Raw genomic sequence first — 20,501 nt, 5'->3', positions numbered from 1 at the left:
ACTGCACGTTTAAAACCCTAATTGACCACATAGTTGGGGGCAGGAAGAAGGAGACACACAGCTTGTCAGGAGTGTGTGCAGGAGCTAGGCCCTGTGACCAGTAGGACTTCACAGGACTGGGGCCTTCCTAAGTTTGTTCTGGAGAGACAAGGCGCGGCCACACAGGTGAGGCTGATTGGTAACTCACTGCACCTGGTGGCAAGAGCCGGGAAGGGATATAAGGTCAGCATTTCCCTTCGGCTCTTTGCCACAGCAACACGTTCCCTGCCTTGCTGCGTTTGGCTTCTTGCTTCCTGATCCTTGGACCTCAGTTTCCTGACCCCCCATCTTCTTGATCCTTGAACCCTTGACTTTGTGACTCCTTGCTTCCTGACTCTCGGACCCCTGACTTCTGGACTCTTGTTCCTGCTCCCAACCGCCATCTTGCCCCTCGTCCCGACGTCCTCAGCCAGGACTTCGACCGCCCGTGAACCGGACTGTGACACAGCTTGCCTAAGCTTCTCCTCCATGCCAAATCTCCACTGCCAGACTGCTCTCCCTTTCAACAGCCCCAGATCACTCTGGGTGGACCCAGTGAGGCTGCCTCAACCCAATCCAGGGTTGACCTTAAAATCATAGAATTGTAGGCATGGAAGGGACCTTGAGGCTTATCTAATCCAATGCCCTGCGATGCAGGAATATGCAGCTGTCTCATATGGGGATCAAACCTGTGACCTTGGTGTTATCAGCACCACGCTCTAGCCAACTGAGCTATGCAAAAGACTTGTGCTGGCATGATTTGCTATCTGGCTTGTTCTGCTGCAACACCCTGCTGTCTAGTCCAGCATTCTGCTTCTCACAATGGCCAAGCCCACAAGGTCTCAAGGATTCTCTGAGCAAGTTACACTCATGTCATTATCCCATACAACAGATCAGGAAGTAAGGTGGAGGTGGTAGCTTAAAGCTATTCAAGCAAGCTCATGGCTGAGCTATAATCTGAACCCAGAACTTTTAAACTCCCATCTTATGCTCCAAGTCAGTATACCCTGCCGATGCATAGCGGTGGTTCCTGTAACTGAGTCAATAGTTTGAGGAGGTGCAAACCTGAGGCAGCGGCAGCTTCTGAGCCTTCTTCATTCACTTCGAAGATAGACTTGTGAACTGCTTTTGAAAGGTGAAGTTCTTTGTTGTCTGGAAGAGAAAGGAGAAATGAAGGGCAAAGGAAAAGCAGGGATGGGTGTATGTGTCAGTTTCTCATTTTCTCCAGTCTCAGGCTTCGTTCACTCCATTTCAGCATCACTTTGCAGTTTTATTTTTGTATGTGTGTGTTTGGTATGTATCAGGGATTGTACATACTTCATCTTCTAGACAACTGGGCTCACCTCTTTCCATCTGTGCCGACCCTAAACCTCTTCTCTGAAGCACGGCCCATGCATGTACCATTGATATACACAAATCTGCATGCACTTGTGTGGATTTCTCTGAATATACACATTTTGTACACAATTTTGTTGAATGTATGCCTAATGCAATGCAATTGTGTGTTATTTCCACTGATACACACATTTATGTATGCAGCTTACTTTTTAGGAAACCCTAGGTTCACAGCCAAACTGACCTCCTCTTAATTTTTTTATCAGTGTGCTCAAAACACCCACATACCAATGAAACATTAAATATGTGGAAAAAAAGAAACAGAAATAAAATAACCAGTGATTTATTTTGCAGTTCTTGGGCTTGGTATAATAATATAAAGTCTTAAGATTAATCCATCTTATTTGCAAAATTAATTACTAAAATCATATCTATACTACCTTCTTTTAAAACCTTGCATTTGTTTCAAATGTTCCTTTCCCCTGCAAAGCTATTAGCAATTTCCAACTCTCTCTCTCTCTCTCTCTCTCTCTCTCTCTGTGTGTGTGTGTGTGTCCATACTTCATTTAATAAAATAGCATCAGGGATGTGTGAAAGGTTATTTCATATTTAAATATATATTTAAGTATGTACATTTCATCAAAGTGTGTATTTTATCTCAATGTACACATTTATAAGTGTATTTTATCCTAGAATGCACACTTTTTTAAAAAAAACCCAATGGGTTTTGGTCCATTTTTGAGCCTAGATTGTATCGCAAAATTCAGAGAAGTGCAAAATGCAAACGATAATTATACTCTAATCCGGTTATTGCTCCAGGAGGTGCAAATTAGATCACTTCACTAGCTTATGCTCTCCCCATTTCTCCTAGTGATCACAATTCTCAGGGGATACCTTGTGAACTTTGCTTTCCCTTGAGAGAGACCGTCAGAGATTTAGTATGTGTACTGTTTGAATTTATTTACAGATGACGTGGCACTGTGGTCTAAACCACTGAGCCTCTTGGGCTTGCCGATCAGAAGTTTGGCAGTTTGAATCCCTGCGACGGGGTGAGCTCCTGTTGCTTGGTCCCAGCTGCTGCCCACGTAGCAGTTTTGAAAGCACACCAGTGCAAGCAGATAAATAGGTACCACTGTGGTGGGAAGGTAAACGGGGTTTCCATGCACTCTGGCTTCTGTCATGGTGTTCCATTGCGCCAAAAGCAGTTTAGTCATGCTGGCCACATGACCTGGAAAGCTGTCTGTGAACAAACGCCAGCTCCCTCGGCCTGAAGTGAGATGAGCGCTGCAACCCCATAGTCGTCTTTGACTGGACTTAACCATCCAGGGTTCCCTTACCTTTTTACTTTTACCTTATTTACAGATATACAGGTTGGGTGCAGGTGGAGGAAGCTAAGCTAAAATACCCCCAGCAATCCACCACTCTCACATCAGATCTCTCCAAAGGCACTTGCTCTCTGTCTCTGCCCACATTTACACCATACATCTAAAGCTGTAGGTTTAACAATCAATCTCTCTTCAAGGGCAACTCCATGGAGCATGTTGCACTGATGTCAAGTCAATTCAATGATTCCTTTAGCCCAGTAACTTCTACTCTGATGGGAAGTGGCTCTCCAGGATTGAAGGCAGAATGTCTATTCCATCACTGTCGCCTAATTCTTTTAACCAGGTGTGCTGAACAGACACCCATAACCCAAATCATCAGCGTGAACACAAATGAGACCAAAACATTTGCCCATCAGACCCTAAACTGGGAAAACAGCCTGAGCATCAAAATGGCAATTTTATACACTCATGTTTTGCATGCCTGAGCCCGCTTAGAGGAGAAACGACTGAGAGGAAAATCATGCATTTCATTTTTGTTTTCTCACCCTGTTAATAATTAGAAAAGGGGGAAAGTAGCCTTTGTGAGAAACAAAAATAAATGAAGCACTGCATTTACCACATCAAGCCAGAGCTCTTAAGTAATTTAAAGATGGTACTTTGAAATTATTGCTGGGTGCTTAATTCAATAAAACCCAACTGTGAGCAAACCTTTCCGCCACCACCTGGGATGCCTCTGTTACTCACACAGAAAAATTAACAGCCCTGCTGTGGAGCCCATTAATCTTCTCTATGCTTAATGCTCAACGTTCCTCTATAAACAACTTAATCTTTAAAACGGTGGAGTTAATTTGGTCGCATAAAAACAGGTCTGTGGGTTTAAGGTTCGTCTGCTGGTTTTCATAAGGTAAAGGTGCAGGAAAAGTATAAATCTCTAGGAAAACAATTTGTCTCTTGGATGAAATGCAAAGCCGGTTCAATGCAGCTGCTGATTTTTGTGCTCCACAGCCCAATCCTAGGGCTCGCTGCATCAGCACTTTGAAGGAGCTAAATAAAGGTGTGGAAGTGGTCAGAAATGCTCTACTGGATCAAGACAAAGAGCAACTGAGGCCACAGTTTTGTTGCTGGCACTGGCCAGGCAACCACATGCCTCTGGGAAGCTGGTTGTGGAGACAAACCTGCTTCCCTTGTGGCCCAGCTGCTGGTTCTCAGTTTATGGCAGGAGTAGGGAACTTCAGAGCCAGGGGTTGAAATCAACCATTGAGGGCTCTCTATCTGACCCTGGGCCCTTTCCCCAGGCCACATGCCTCACTGGCCTTGCCATCGTTTTTGCTTGGCTGGAAGTTGTCCTTGAAATCTTGACACACTTTATATGGGGCTGAGGACAATTTAGCCCCCCCCCCCCAAAGTAAGGTGGTACAGGGATGAACTTCTGTCAATCTTGAGGGGCTGGGCCTTTCCGTGATGGTGGAAGGGCCTTGTTGGGCTGGGCCTTTTTGTGGCCTTGCAGCCTCCTCTCAATGTGCATGACATCACAGGTGACATCTCATGCGCACGAGGGGCTCCCCCAATGCTGTGTGGAATTGGGGCACCTCTGAACTCTGATAATGCTTCTTGCTTGCCTTGCAAAGAGGCATACAAGTAGAAACTAGCCTACATTTGTTGTCCTGCCTACTTTTGCCTCTGGCTCCACCCACTACAGACATGTGGCCCTCAGAGGGCTGTCCATAAGGGAATGGGCTATAAAATGTTCTCCACACCTGGCTGAAGAGAAAAGATTATCAGCAAGTCTTCAGGAGAAATTTCCTATTGTTAAACAGGGTGTTTGACAGTACAGTCATAACTTGGTTGTTGAACGCCCTGAAACTCGGACGTTTTGGCTCCCGAACGCTGCAAACTCTGAAGTGATTGATCCGGATTGTGAATGTTCTTTTAGAGCCCGAAGGTCTGGCGGGGCTTCCATAGCTTCTGATTGGCTGCAGGAGCTTCCTTCAGCCAATCAGAAGCTGACATTTTGTTTTCAAACGTTTTGGAAGTCGAACGGACTTCTGGGAATGGATTCCAAGGTACGACTGTAAACAGATTGTTTTGGAAAGGCTCTTCTTCACTGGAGACAATGATGCAGAGGCTGGACAGGGATGCTGTATGACACTGGCAATTTGTGGGCCTCCAGATGTTCTGGGCTTCCAACTCCTATCAATCCCAGGCAGCACCGTTCATGGTAAGAGATGATGGGAGTTGGGGGTCCAACAACAACTGGCAGTCCACAAGTTCCCTATTGTTGCTGAAGTTGCAACCTGCATTGTAGATCCTGCACTCAGCAGTGGCTTGAACTAGAGCAGCCTTTTTTCACCTTGGGTCCCTTGATGTTGGTGGACAAACCTCTGACCATTGGCCCTGCTGGCTAAGGATGACGGGACTTGTAGTCCAGAACATCTAGGAATCCAAGGGTGGGAATAACTAAGCTGGAGGACCTCCAAGGTCCCTTCCAACTCTCAAATCCTATAGCAGAGGGACTTAGGATCCCCTCCGTTCCATGGGTGACTCCTACTGTTAACACGTTGACTGTGCTCTCCAGGTAGTCACAGGCTCTGGTAATTGATAATAAGGTTATGAACACTTGAGCATTGAAGCAGATGACCTACATATCCAGTCTTAGTCTAGCAGCTTTTTTCGTTTCCTCTCCTCTGGAGAGTTTGTTCTATCGTTTTGCTAATGTGCTACTCTTTATTATTACTGTTGGTTCAACAGATGTACCAAGTGGAAACATGCAATTTCTTTTGTTTTTACATCACCTACATGCTCAATTTAATTCACTGGTGTGCTGTTTTAGCAACAGGCTAAAGAATTGTTGCTTTTTTTGCTTCCGCCTGACCCATTCTACTCCTGATTTTATATATGACCCGGAAAGCTGTCTGTGGACAAATGCCTGCTCCCTTGGCCTGAAAGCGAGATGAACGCTGCAACCCCATAGTCGCCTTTGACTGGACTTCACCATCCAGGGATCCTTTACCTTTTATGCACAGTCACATGTGCTCTGATGTGGCAGTTCTAAAGACACACATTCACACACCAATTCTTGAATCAAAGGGACTTGCCTCCACATAAGGGGCTTTAGGACCAGTGTTTTAATTCTGTCCTGCAAGCTGGAAAAGTCCAATACTTAAGAAAACCACAACAGCAACATTGTGTCATGTTTTCTGGTCACCCATTGCTGATTAATACAGCTGGTTGATTGTATTAAAGACAGCTCATGATTAAAGGTTTCCTGAAAGCTGGGGATCTCTCTGTGTTTCTGAATACGATGTTCACCAGGGCTTGCAGAAGATGAAACCCCTCCAGTTAAAGGAAGGAAGGCAGGAAATCCAAATGGATTTTTAAAAAAACAAAAACGCCGAGACCATATAACACCAGTCCTGAAAGGTCTAAATTGGCTTTCCGAGCACAAATCAAAGTGTTGGTGCTGACCTTTAAAGCCCTAAACGGTTTCGGCCCAGTATACCTGAAGGAGCGTCTCCACCCCCATTGTTCAGCTTGGACATTGAGGTCCAGCTTCAAAGGCCTTCTGGTGGTTCCCTCACAGGGAACCAGGTAGGGACCTTCTTGGTAGTGGTGTCCGCCCTGTGGAATGCCCTCCCACCAGATGTCAAGGAAATAAATAACTGCCTGACTTTTAGAAGATATCTGATGGCAACCCTGTATCAGGAGATCTTTAATGTCTAATGCTTTACAAATTTTTATGTGCTGTAAGCTGCCCAGAGTGGCATGGGAGACCCCAGCCAGATGGGCAGGGTATAAATAATAACATTATTAAAACAAAAAGAAAGCAGGGGGAAAAACAGAAAATGGAGAGCTGAGAATTTCCAGGTGGCTTAAACTAGAATTAGAGGTGTAGTCTAGGTTGCTTTCTGTAGGATCGTATGCCTTGTAGAATGCTGCTTTTGCCTCCACTTAGACTATGCTTGTAAACAGAGCAAATATTGTACCAGTCTAACACAGAGACTTGTGCTTAATACCTCACCTGGTTGCCACAGGTCAGCAAGCAGGTTGGCAAAGGGGGGACAGGCCACTTTGTCCCTTCTCTACCAGCCTAATTGATTTCAGTACTAGCTGCAAAGCAAAGAAAGGCCAGAGGAGTGATCAGTTTCATTTCCTTCAGCCCATTAGGGAGAAGGCAACTGTTTGACTAGCCTGCTAAGAGATTTGAAGCCTGCATTTTCTAACTTGCCCTGGAAACACCAGTGTGGAAACGTGGGCAAGCAATTTGTAGTAAGGGGCTGGTCCAACAACTTGCATTAAGGGGTCTTTGTGACTAACCCTGCCTTCAAACGTTGCAGTCACACTGCAAGCTGAATTGACAGCAAGATGATTCTAATATTGAGCATACCTTCATTTTCATTTTTTTATTTGTTTGGAGTAGATATCTTTCTGGAGCAAGTTGTCTATCAACATCCATTAAGCTAGGAAACATAACTGGAACTTCCAGTGTCTCAGCACAACGTATCTCTCAAGGATCAAATCAGGTGGTCAAGTAGGCAAACAGCATTATACTAGGGTCATCAAATAAACTGAAAAATTCTGGTTATGTCCAGGGGTTGGGAGCTAAATTAGTGCCCAAAAGGAATTTTAAATTTTAAAATTTAAAAGCTCAACAACTTTGGACGATTGCCCAAAAAAAGCTGAGCTGTCTGGATTTTTTACTTCTTGAAATATGGCAACCTTATGTTATACTCTGAGTGATGAGGCCCTCTTGATTGTTTTCTCCAGAAAGCATAATCTAAGCAGGCGGTAAAAATGGATTAATTGAACGCTCCATTACTAACCTAGTTTGACACTAACATTTTTGGCACATCCCTACCAGAGCAGACTGTTGAACCTAATGGATCACAGTTCTAATGAAGTGAGGCTGTTCTCCATTTTTCAGAAAAGGAACAGAGCAAATGACTCACACACACACTACAAGATTTACTTAAATCACTGCTAGCGCAACGTCTTACTGTGAAAAGATAAGATGCCTACACGGACTGGGTAGCCCTGCAATGCATAATAGGACACAAAACTCTATCACTTCTGTTGCGGTCATGACACGTCTCCATCTCGCCGTGGCACTGACATTGTAATTATCAGCCAACTACTGTTGCTGGCTGTACGCCAGCTGCCAGTGGTGTCCTTACTGCTCACCTGAACCCAATACAGAGAGGCATCAAACCGCGGGTGAAAAATGCACAGGGATAAAGGGGAGAGAATACGTAAGTAAGAACTTTAACAAGCATGGCAGTCAGACCTAACTGGAGGTGGGAGTCAGAAACCTTAATAGAGGCGGGCATGACTAATACTTTGTTAAAAGTCATGGCAGTGTGTGGAGGCTTCCCATTGATGCAGAGGGCTTTTGTAATAGTTTCTTGAAGAAGCAGAACTCTTTGGGCAGAGGGCGATTGCATTGTTCTTACGGAATGATAGTTCAGCCAATTCAACTGTCGTTAAAAAGATTTTTATCTCCACAGTGATGCCTTCATAGATTTCCCCCCTTTGCTATTTTACAAAGCACAAGTATCCTTTGTCAGACACATTTAATGATGTCCTAATCTTTGATTGGAAACTGCCTTGAGCACTTCTTGGTGGACAAGCAGCCACTCCAATTTAGACATAAACAAGCAGTGGAATTGTTTTGATTTTGCTTTCCCAAGTTCCGCCTTTCCCCTGTTTAAGACTGCAATCCTAGACATACCTAGACCAAGATCCACTGACCTCAGTGGGACTTACTTCCTAGTAAAAGTGCATAGGCGTGTGCTGTTTAACAGTGCATTTGCTGGCCATTGTGCCATGGTCATTCTAACAGATATACCTGAGAATCCTCTGGAAAATCAAACTCTCAAAGGACCTGTTGATGGCATTTTACCATTGTACTGTGCAGAGTGTATTAACTCATGGTCTCTGTGTGTGGTTTGGGAGCTGCATGGCCAGGGAAAAACCAATGCTGTTCAGGGTTGTAAAGACTGCAGAGAGAATAATTGGGTGCACTCTTCCCACCTTAGATCAAATCTATGCTGTCAGGTGCCATAAGAAAGCTGCAGAGATAGCGCAGGATAGTACGCACCCCGGAAATGATCTCTTTCAACTTCTGCCTTCTGGAAGAAGGTATAGGGTTATAAAGACCAGGAAAATGGGGTTTCAGAGTTTTTAGGGGTTTTTGAATGTTTTATGTAGATTTTCAATTTCATTGTTCTGTATGGTACAATGACAATCAAGGTATCGTATATCTTATATACCTGCCCATCACGAAAGCAAGATTACATTAACTGGGCAATCCACTGGATTATATTAGGTGGTTTCATTATGTGTGGACATACCAGTGTTTCACCATTGTAGAATACACTGGGCACCTTATCTGCTGTAGCTGGAATACTGCAGAGGACTTTCCTGTGAAGGAAGACTCTGCCACAACAGGCAGTTAGTGGCCAATGGTAGTTACACAGACCAGGACAGATGCCTTATGAGGTCAATGTAATCTGCCCCCGTTTAAGAACATGTGCAAGGATGCAACATATGTGTACAAAAAGCCTCTTACCAGACATTGCGGTGAGATCAGCGCTCCGGCCGAACACTTCTGTAATTCCAAGGCCCTTCAGAACCTCCTTCAGATCAATTTCCTGTTCTATTGTGAACCTAGAGGACATAAAAAAGAATGAAAACTCATGAGCCTCTTTCCCTTCCCACTGCAGAAGCAGATCAGCAAGATGGGACTGGTCTTCAGGAAGCACAGCATGGGAAAAAGCAGTTTTTAAAATTGTGTATGTGTGGGTGGTTTTTTAAAAAAGTGATAAATCGTATTTATTGAGCTGACATTCAGTGCTAGTTTATTGATGGCCATTCGTTTGCTTGCCGTAATATGGTCAGTTAAACTAACAGTTCTGCAGTCAAACAACACTTTCCCCAAAGGCGTTTGTGTCAACAAGATGGGTGAGGGTGATAGTTTTGTGTATGAAGCCACCTGACATGCAATCAGTTTTTAAAAATAATTTAAAAATTTAAAAAATTCAGACCAGAGACTGAATTTGAAAGACGAAGTTTTCGTTCTTTATTTAACAGTTTTTTAAATAAAACAAACAAACAGGCACATCCTACCAAAGTACGCCAAAATATGAGGAATATAAACCCAATGTAGAAGTCTATCAAAGGTTATAGGTAGAGGTTGGCAAGCTTTTTTTCTGTTGAGGGACACTCAACTCCCACCATGATAATCTGCCTGGAGTCATAGGGGGCAGAGCTCCAAAGAGTTATCGCTCTTTCTGACACCCCACCCCTATTTGCATGAAATTAAGGTTTACAGGTTGCCCTACCTTGAACTACAAGAATAAAAGAAATGAGAAATGTATCATCTGGTATACCAAGGGAGAGACTAGCAGCCTTTGAACAGAGAAAGATGAGGCTACTTGGCCAGCTAAGTCCAGCCTTCTGCCCCAAAGCAGAAACAGCCAGGCACGGACAGACTTATGCAATTCAGACCACCATGTGCTGCAGGCAATGAGAGATGCGCATGGCAGAATGGTGCTTTCAAGAACAAAACAGCCTTAAATCAAGGAAGCTGTAAGCACCCCAGCAGGGAAATTGTCCACCTGTTCCATCACAGGCACAGCAATGCATCTTCTGAGCACTGAATCAAATATAGTGAAATGATGCCACTATATCACACAGGAATGAGCTCCCAAGTAGTATTGTTGCCATTAGGTGCAACCATACTATTTTCTAGCACCGGGGGGGTTGACGGGGTTGACTTCTCAATGTGTGGGGCACCCATTAGCCTTGAAACTGGCTCATTCATGTACCGTATTTTTCGCTCTATAAGACGCACCAGACCACAAGACACACCCTAGTTTTTGGAGGAGGAAAACAAGAAGGAAAAAAATTCTGAATCTCAGAAGCCAGAACAGCAAGAGGGATTGCTGCGCAGTGAAAGCAGCAATCCTTCTTGCTGTTCTGGCTTCTGGGATAGCTGCACAGCCTGCATTCGCTCCATAAGACGCACACACATTTCGCCTTACTTTTTAGGAGGGAAAAAGTGAGTCTTATAGAGCAAAAAATACGGTATTTTACTGCATAAGCCCCTGCTCACAAGTCATTATTAGGCCCGGTGATCACACAGATTGCAGAGCCCCTTGCAAAGTGCCCTGCGCTGTCCTTTGAAGTCCTGCTGATCAGCTGATTGTGTTCCAAAGTGCCAGACAGGTGTTGCCTGGTGTAATTCTGACATCAGGTGATTAACAGGTGGCCAACCGCACCCATCTGTCAAATTTTGACTGTGAAGCGTGTGTGTGTGTGTGTGTGTGTGTGTGTGTGTGTGTGTAGGGAATGTAAGTTGTCCGTCTCTGCATAAGAGGTACAAAACGAGACAAACGCCCCTGGCCATCTGGATTCCTGCAGCAAACGAGGTTGTCTGAAAAGCAACGTCGAGAAATGGTAACCAGAGGCTGCTTAAAAATGTCACAAGAGGCATAATTGCCAGACAAAGCAGCATAGCTGAAAACACCAGAGGAACGAAAAGGCTTTTATTAGAATGACGGGCGCATTAATTATGAACGATTTCGGTTCCACAGACGGCCGCTGTGGAATGCACAGGGGAGCACGTAGCACACAAGTGGGACATGTGACAGCAGCCTTCACAAACCTGGTGCTCTCTAGGTGTTTTGGACTGCACAGCCAGCGCTACATCTCTAAGTTCAGGACGGTCGTCCCAAACATCTGGAGAGCACCGGGTTGGGAAAACTGCGTTTCAGGGTTCTTCAGGAAGCCAGCTGGTCTGAAATGATTGGCACAGCCAAGCACTCTTTTGGAAAGAAGTCCACAGAGAAGTGATGTAGAAGACAGCAGGTCTAGAAGGTAGTAGTGGATTGTTGGTTGGACTCCACAAAATTACAAAGGACTCAATGGAGGCTGATCCATTAGGGCAAATGGGGCACTGCCCCACAAACCTTAGGGTGCCCTGAGCTGGCCCCATCTGTTTGCCTTCTTACTTACAGCCAGTCCAAGGGGGGCAGCACTGCCAGTCAGCTTCTTCCTCCTAAGGCTCAGTGTTGCTCTCATAGTACTGAGCAGCAAGGAGGTGGGTAGAGACAAAACTAGAATTAGTTAGCTATGCCTGTCATATTTTTTGGGCTCCACTTAATGTGGGGCTCCCTGCCTTCGGTTGTACCATTCCTCAGTGGGCACTAACATGGCCCCTAACATGGGGCTGATGTGAATAACCTATTCCTCCCTGCTCTATTCTTGTGGCAAGTTGTAACAGGGCTGTAAAACAGCTGAGCAAGCCGAAACAAGGCATTTTAAAAACAAGATATCCAGTGGCATTAACTGGGCTGCATTTGCCGAGTCATATTGGACTGCAGTGTTCAGCCAAAGGTTCCTCAAGTTGGAGCAGCGGGGAGAGCTCAGTGCTTTCTTCACTCACCACTTTAACTCCCCAGTCATCTCTGGTGCCAATGTCTCAGGCAGAACAACTCCTCATCCCATAGAACTCAATGGGGGCCAGTAAGAACCAAGCGTACCCTTGCCTCTACTGCCGTGTGCTGGGTTGTGTGTCTAGCAGCATAACGAGTAGAGATGTTGGGAGATTTGTGACTGGATACACTGGAGCTGTTATTTGACCTGTGGGCCAAAGGTACCAGATGTCTCATGTAGTTTGGTGCTGCTACAAAGGGAAATAAATGACTAAGCTCTGAACACCCTGGTTATACCCTGAACGATACACACTGGAATTCTGTATATTTATCTTTTTGAATGGCCCACACCAGGTCCCCACTCCAATCAATCAATTGCATTTTTACTCAACAAACGCCCAACCTTAAGCAAGTAGAGAGTATTATGAGCCGTTGTATGCATTTATAAAAATGTGAAAAAGAATGGACAGGCTAACACCTCCAAAAGGCTGGAAAGGAGACATAAGCTATGAGAAAACCAAGCTACCATGTTCATCATTGATTGGAGAGACCCAGGTTCCAATCCTTACTCAGCCATGAACCTCACTGAATAACCCTGAGACATCTAACTCTATAACCTCTCTCAACATAATCTACCTCACATTGCTGTTATGGGGATAAAGCCACGCACGCTACCCTAAGCTGATCGAAGGAATAGTAGAATAAAAACACACAAAGAAAATATGACCTATTTTCTATCTTTGTTGCTTTGTGCAACACAAGTGAAGATGAGAAATGCTGGAAACAATGGTAAACAACTGTGACCATAAACTATGCATTTTATGTTTCCATGACAGTTTGAGATTCTATTGTGTGTTCAGCAAACAGAGAATCATTTCTGGTAGTGGCAAGGAAGTCCTTTGAGCCTTCCAGTTACAATTACCTAGGAGACGACAATAAATTTGGAATTAATTTGATCCAAATAGAAATCCGTCTTACTGTCACCTTTGATTTCCTGGCTGACATGCTGATTTCTGCCAGTTACCTGGAGCAACGGCAGAGATATGCCCATGGGTACAAATGCCTTGTCAGACTTTTTCATATATGATGGGAATGCACAAGGGTACCCATACAAACTTGTCAGTCACCTTAGATAACTACATATTACAGTTATATAAACTGAGCTTTCAGCATATCCTTTAATTTCCGAGGGGTTTGGAGCTCTCAGCAGTGATAACAGTGCATGATTTAAAGTCTGTCCCCTTAATTTGTGTGTGAAGGGAGTTGCCCACAGATTCTGCAGCATTCTGCCTACGATTTAAGTGATGTGGACCACTTTTGAAAATGCAAATAAAAAGTTACGTATTGTGGGAATTTCATAGCACTGTAAGATCATAGCTGCAGGAAGTAAGGTTACATACAGGGAACCTGGCAGAGGGCCTTCTTGGTAGTGGCACCTGACCTGTGAAACCCCCTCCCATCAGATTTCAAGGAAATAAATAACTATCTGACTTTTAGAAGACATCTAAAGGCAGCTCTGTTTAGGGAAGTTTTTAATCTTTGATGTTTTATCGTGTTTTTAATATTCTGTTGGGAACCACCCAGAGTGGCTGGGGAAACCCAGCCAGACGGGCGGGGTATAAATAATTATTTTTATTCTTATTCTTATAAGCCACATGGACCATGGACTCAGCATAAGGCAGATTTTATGACGCAATCTAGCATGGGGGGGGGACGGACTTGGGAGGTCATCTAGTTCAACTTCCTGCTCCATGCATCTGCTTCAATGTCCAGCATCTGCTTAAATGCATCCAGCAAAGAGAGAACGCAGACCCTGAGCCCCTAAGACAGCCTGCTCACTCCAAAACAGCTGTTGGAAAGTGTCTCTTAATGTTCAGCCAATATCTGCTTCCCTTCAATTTCCATTTATTCATGTTGCTTTGATCATTTCATATTTTTTTTAAATCAACTTTTTATCATAATTATGATAAGGTGATCTGAGACAGCTCTCACTAGCAAGCATAAATTAAAAAAATAATAATTCTTGGACAATTTTTACATACAGCAAGATAGAGGACTGTGTCCCATGCCAGGTCTACTCAGAGTAGATTAACCGAAGCCAATAAGCGTGACAAACCTGGGTTTATGGGTTTCAATGGGTCTGCAACCCAGAATCATAAACATACCAACCGGATAAAAATTGAGATTTCGCTGTTACATATTGACTAGCAATTTGACAGCCATTACTACAGAATTGCACATGCTGAATGGGGGCTTGCATGTTGCAAAGTCCCTGGAGAGGCCAATAAAGCTGACAGCACGCTCTTTGTGAGATGAGATCTCGGCCATTCTGAGTAAAACTTAGTTAAAGTCCACCTTTGCTACTGCTGTTAGCTGCTTTGAGGGCTCCAATTAATTGCTGGAACTGCTGCATACAAGCATTAAATTGAATCAAATTGATGGTGATACAGAAATAATTGTGAATACCATGGGCAAAATTAAGAGATGCATCTTGGGCTGTCATCTGGAGGGAACTGGATGGACAACTTCCAGCCTTCAGAGATTCTAGCAATTGCAGTCCTTGAGCTTAAAGCATGCTCATATCCGCCTAGACCCAATGAAGGATCTGTCTCTTGGTCACAGTACAGTGTGACGCTAGAATGTGACGGATCTTTGGGGACTGGATTTTATAAACAAAGCAGAGACTTTCAGAATTTGCCCAAACATTCTTAAGGCTCTTTGTAAATATTAATGAGTGAAGCATAGCGGAGAATGGATAAAATTAGATGCCATTCCTCTCCAGCGTATTTTCATAATAGGAATGGAAAAGGTAGCTAGCTAGCGCAAACTTTAAGTGCAGCACCCCGATGCTGTAATTCCCTTATTAAATTGCAGAAATTAATTATATACTTCCGAGGTTGAATTTCTCTGAGGATGGCGAGCAGATCTGGTGGATGTTATCAATGCACCAAATAAATACTCCATAAATATTTTATGCTATTTCTCCCTTTCCCTCCACCCCCTCAAAGAAGGCGAGAGACCAAGATGGAAGGGAAAGGAATGTGTGGGCCCGCGGGCCTCGCACGCTGAGAAATAGCAGTGGAATAAAATTAAATTCCCAACGCCCCGAAAGAGTCCATCCACTTACAAAGTGAACATTTATTTTTTTTAACTTTTGCATTTGTAATAGGGCTTGAACGACTAAGCAAAGCTGAGTTAATCACAACATTTCCAATTTTCTGTCTGCACTATCTACATCCAACTGAAACTGCAGTTTGCTTGTCTTAATAGCAAAACGGGGGTGGGGAAACAGCACAGGATTGTTAAATTATACTCCGTTCCGTTCCCAAATCATTGTTTCGGAGCCAAAGAGATCAACATTTTTTAATCCACTTTTGTGTAGCAGGGAAACAGACCATGAAACTAATTTGCAAAAATGATTTCCAAGCATAATTTAGCCGGGGAATGCAACGCAGGGCAAGGACCAGCTAATAACAGTAACCAAGTCTGCAACGTTCTGCTTCGGAATCATTTCACTCTGTATCATGGTATTTGGGGTTTGTGCATTTGTTTCCCTGATAATTGCTCATCGTTTGAATATCTTCCCCTCAAGGAAGCCACCTGGAGTAAGGACACCACATTGCAAATGCACACTCTTCTTCTTCTTTTTACTCTGTATAAGGCAGCCTTTCTCAACTTGTGGGTCCCCAGATGTTGAACTACAACTCACATCACCCCTAGCTAGCAAGACCAGAGCTCAGGGATGATGGGAGTTGTAGTCCAACAACATCTGAGGACCCACAGGTTGAGAACCGCTGGTACAGTATATCTGAAGGAGCGTCTCCTCCCCCATCGTTCTGCCCGGACACTGAGGTCCAGCTCCGAGGGCCTTCTGGCGGTTCCCTCACTGCGAGAGGCCAAGTTACAGGGAACCAGGCAGAGGGCCTTCTCGGTAGTGGCGCCTGCCCTGTGGAACGCCCTCCCATCAGATGTCAAAGTGATAAACAACTACCTGACATTCAGAAGACATCTGAAGGCAGCCCTGTTCAGGGAAGTTTTTAATATGTGACATTTTAGTGTACTTTTCATCTTTGTTGGAAGCCGCCCAGAGTGGCTGGGGAAACCCAGCCAGATGGGCGGGGTACAAATAAATTATTATTATTATTATTATTATTATTATTATTATTATTATTAGGGAACTTCTTACGTTCTCCAGTATTTTTTTATTAATTTCCCAAATTATTATAAATCCAACCAAATTACTTTGATTTAATGCAATTTCTTAAAATCCCGCTCCTGTTGCAAACATATGTCGATTGTTTCCTCCCATAGCTGCATCATTTCTTATACCTGCAGAAATGTGACACTTCCCTTTCTCCTCCCTTCAATAATCATTCATTCAGCGTTCTGATTTCCACAATGGAATTGCAAACATCATATACGGGAACTGGAGGTTGGGTGAGATTGAACAACAGGCTTATTTGGATCACTCTCTGATGATGCAATGCATGGTGGGAAAACAGAACTGCCTACCCAACATGCTTGGCCCCACCAGATATCCACATATAGATCTGCAAACATGTGTAATCCAATGTCGAGAGACCCGGATTTTATTGGGGGTGGGGACTGACTGAGATCTGGGTTTATGCACATTGGATTTAGCCTACGTACTCCATTCCTCAGCATTAAACCCACATGTGGACATGCATTGGTACTTGGGGAGGGACCAGCTTGCCAGGTCTGATGGAAGTGTGAGAGAGCTGTTATTTTATTTCACCACACTGCACAAAGAGGAGAAGAACACACCCCCCTAAAGCTCCTGCAAAAAATCCACAAGTTTTCTAGTATTTCAGATAACTTATCACAGCTTTACATCAAAACATATGCTGAAATGAGTTCTAAGGTCTGGATGTGACCAGAGATGGAAGAGAAGATGCAGGAGCGTTCAGCTTGGTGAGCAGAAGAAAAGAGCAGGTGATTAAACCCTTTGTTGAGCACTGTTTTCAGGTTCTGCCTTGTATCCACAGAACCATGAGTGGGTCCACTTCTGCAACAGGGCGTTTTCACCTGCCTTCCGGTACATTCCCTCGTGCCTGTACATCAAAAAGCTGCTTTGATGTGTCAGGGGAGTCTCAAGCATGACACGCAATGGGACATGAAGGGCTGTGTGTGGTTGGATGAGAAACTCAGTGGGAAAATCAGAGAGAACTCCCACCATGATTTTGTGCATGAACCATGACTCTTTTAACGTGCAGCCTTATGGTTCCCAACAGAAGACCTCTCCCAAAGTTCCGTCAGCCTTTGTACACCCGCAAAAATAGACTGCGACGGTCTACTGAAACTGACAGTGGCTCCTGTCTCAAAACATCCTACCAAACTATTATCCATAATGGCATAAGAAATGCCTGCTGGATCAAGCCATTGCATAGCTGTCAACCTTTCCCTTTTCTTGCGAGGAATCCTATTCGGAGTAAGGGAATTTCCCTTAAAAAAAGGGAAAAGTTGACAGCTAAGGCCATTGGCCCATCTAGTCCAGCATCCTGTACGCACTGTGGCCAAACAGATGCCCACGGGAAGTTTTTAATGTTCAATGTTTTATTGTGTTTTTAATATTCTGTTGGGAGCCACCCAGAGTGGCCGGGGAAACCCAGACAGATGGGTGGGGTATAAACAAATTATTATTATTATTATTAGTCCCAAAGCAGGACCTGAGTGAAACAGTCCTCTCCTCACAGCTATGTTATTATGCGCTCTCCAAATGACAATCTTGGTGTTTCCATTTTACATGAGGGGCACTGAGGTAAAACAAAAGAAAAATGGAGAGAAACTTTTCAAATGAGCCGCAGGGTCAAGGTGTTTATTTGAATCCAATGCCTTTCACAGTCCCTAGCCTGGCCAATATCCAACATGCTACTAGGGTTGGGCGATATCTGGTTTTTGTGATACATCGCTAGCTGAACATTGCGATACACCGATATATCACAATGACTGAAATAAGGATGGAGCCATGTAGAGGCACTGGCTGGCTTCGTGGTTTTTCCTGCATCGTGATTTTTGCCGGCGCCTGCTCTTGTGATTTGCTGCCCACAGCAGGAGGCAGGGGAGATCTCAGCTGGCAGAGAGGGGTGCAGGAATCGAGAGAAGCATTGGCTGGCTTCACAGTTTTGTGATTTTTGCATAACACATGCACCATGATTCAGGATATATTGCCAGGTCAAAATTATGAAACAGGTATCATTATATGGACTTCACACGGATTTTGGACGCTGTGTCCATATATCACCCAGCTCTACATGCCACCCACTAAGCCAAACTGGCTCTCCTCTCCCCTCCATCCTGCCAGAATCTGGAAAAGCATTCTCACCTGGGTAGATAGACTTCCACCTTCTGCTTCTTTACGGAGCTTGCCCATTCCTCAATCAGCTGGGCTTTGACCAGAGGTTCCAGTGTGGCTAGGGGAACTTCTTGCCTGGAAAGAACAATCATCATGCTGAACTCATCTCCTTCGTAGGGGATTTCTAGAACTTGATAGATGCCTCCGGCTTCATTGGAGCCGTCACTGAACTCCCCTAAAAGAAAAAAGAAAAACAGCCCGGTTGGGTTTTTGGAGATAATTTCATTTACCTGCACAGTACTGAAATCCATAGGATGGTCTCCAGCTGAGAACAGGCCTTGAGGCAAATTATGACCAGCCGTTAAAACCATTTGATTGTCTTTTCACATTTTCAATATCAATTATTTGACCTTTAGATGGGTATACACACACAATGTTCCTGGCGTAGGATTGGTGGGTTTATCCTCTTCGTTGTTTGTTTCTTTTTTTTGGGGGGGGGTTACTTCCCCCTTTTTTGTGGGCAAAAATACAAAGGCTGCGTTCACATGGCAGTTTATTCCATTTTCATTCCATTCCATCTCCCTAACTGTTGATTTCCACATTATATTTGAGCTTTCAGAATAAAGTGGTACCTTGGGTTACATACGCTTCAGGTTACAGATGCTTCAGGTTACAGACTCTGCTAACCCAGAAATAGTACCTCGGGTTAAGAACTTTGCTTCAGGAGGAGAACAGAAATTGTGCTCTGGCGGCGCGGCAGCAGCAGGAGACCCCCATTAGCTAAAGTGGCGCTTCAGGTTAAGAACAGTTTCAGGTTAAGAACAGACCTCCAGAACGAATTATGTACTTAACCTGAGGTACCACTGTACATAAAATCAACTTCTGGAACTACAGTGGAATATAGCCCAGGTTTAGAACTCATTTTCATCTTATTTGCATACAGATTTTCTTTTTTCTGGAAGCAAATAACACAAATATGAGCACTAAGCTTGCGTGAAATTCCACTACAGTTCCAAAAATGGCTTTTGTGTCATGTGAATGCTCAGATATGATGGAGAACTTAACAGGGAAAAGATGTGAAAACAAAATACCCTGTGAATGTACCAAAAATGAAAATGCTGTACTATCATATTTTTAAGACTTCTTTAACTTTCGGGCATAACTAACAAAAAAACCTCTGTTATGTATGGTTTAGACATATGGGTCAAACATAAGGTGAAACACATTGCGCTAATCATATTTATTAATGCATATCATGGATTGAGCATCCACAAACAAGCCATAGTTTCTGCAGGTGCTTGTCAGCTTTTGTTTCCCATGGACTCAACTTCACAGCAGCAGCTTCTTGGGGCAGATCAATGGCCCAACTGTTGTTTCTCAATGGACTGTGAATTCAGACATAATAGCAGATCCATAGTTTGCAGAAACCATTGTTTGCGAACCAGACTATGGTTTGTTGGCAGATTTTGATTCAGACGTGATTCTGTATTAGGTCCGGACACTGCCCACATATTCTAGCTCAGAGACGAGATCCAGAAACTTTCTTCTGCGCATTACAGTACGGACCCAGAAAGTGGTGTGAAAATATTGTTACGATATGAGTACAACGCAGCTGCAAACTAGCAGCTTGGTGAAAACATCACATGATGTGGCTAGCTGTGGGAAAGAATCTTCCCGGAAGTTCACAGGCTTCACAAAGCTTTGTTCAGTGTGTAATATGAGACCCTCCTGTTGCGTATATAAAGGAAGTTTGAGTCACTTGCTCGATGGAGACTGAGCTGATCGGTCATGTTTTCTGTAGTGCTGTAAAGTCAGAAATAAAGAGATGTAAATAGACTTTCTGACTATCTCCTTTCTCTTGCTGGTATGCAAGGAGGGAGGGGGTGTGCATTTTCCACGCTGGGAAATGTCGCCTATCAAGATCTACCCTGGACCTGCGGGGATGCCAGCCAGGAAGATCACCGGTAAACAAGCCCGGGAACCTAAGAGGGGGGCCAGCCTCTCCCGAGGGGGCTTGTTTTCCAACAAATATAACTGGTTATTTCATCTCCAAAACCAAACAGGTTATCGTTCTGGTCA

The 20,501-nt window shown here is 44.1% G+C and overlaps 1 protein-coding gene across 1 annotated transcript in view; it reads right to left on the bottom strand.

The window, feature by feature from the left end:
- The window catches only part of SERPINI1 (serpin family I member 1), a 97,972-nt gene that overhangs the window by 12,897 nt on the left and 64,574 nt on the right, over positions 1–20,501 (bottom strand). The window contains exons 5-7 of the mRNA XM_081862701.1: positions 18,453–18,657; positions 9,244–9,341; positions 1,084–1,170 (exon numbers count right to left, since the gene is read on the bottom strand). Coding sequence (XP_081718827.1) covers positions 1,084–1,170; positions 9,244–9,341; positions 18,453–18,657 — 390 coding nt within the window. The remainder of the gene's footprint in view (positions 1–1,083; positions 1,171–9,243; positions 9,342–18,452; positions 18,658–20,501) is intronic.

The sequence above is a fragment of the Podarcis erhardii genome, assembly GCF_964252035.2.
Source record: "Podarcis erhardii genome assembly, chromosome: 5".
Classification (NCBI taxonomy): Eukaryota; Metazoa; Chordata; class Lepidosauria; order Squamata; family Lacertidae; genus Podarcis; species Podarcis erhardii.
The sequence above is the reverse complement of the archived record's forward strand: the minus strand, read 5'-3'. Positions and strand labels throughout refer to the sequence as shown.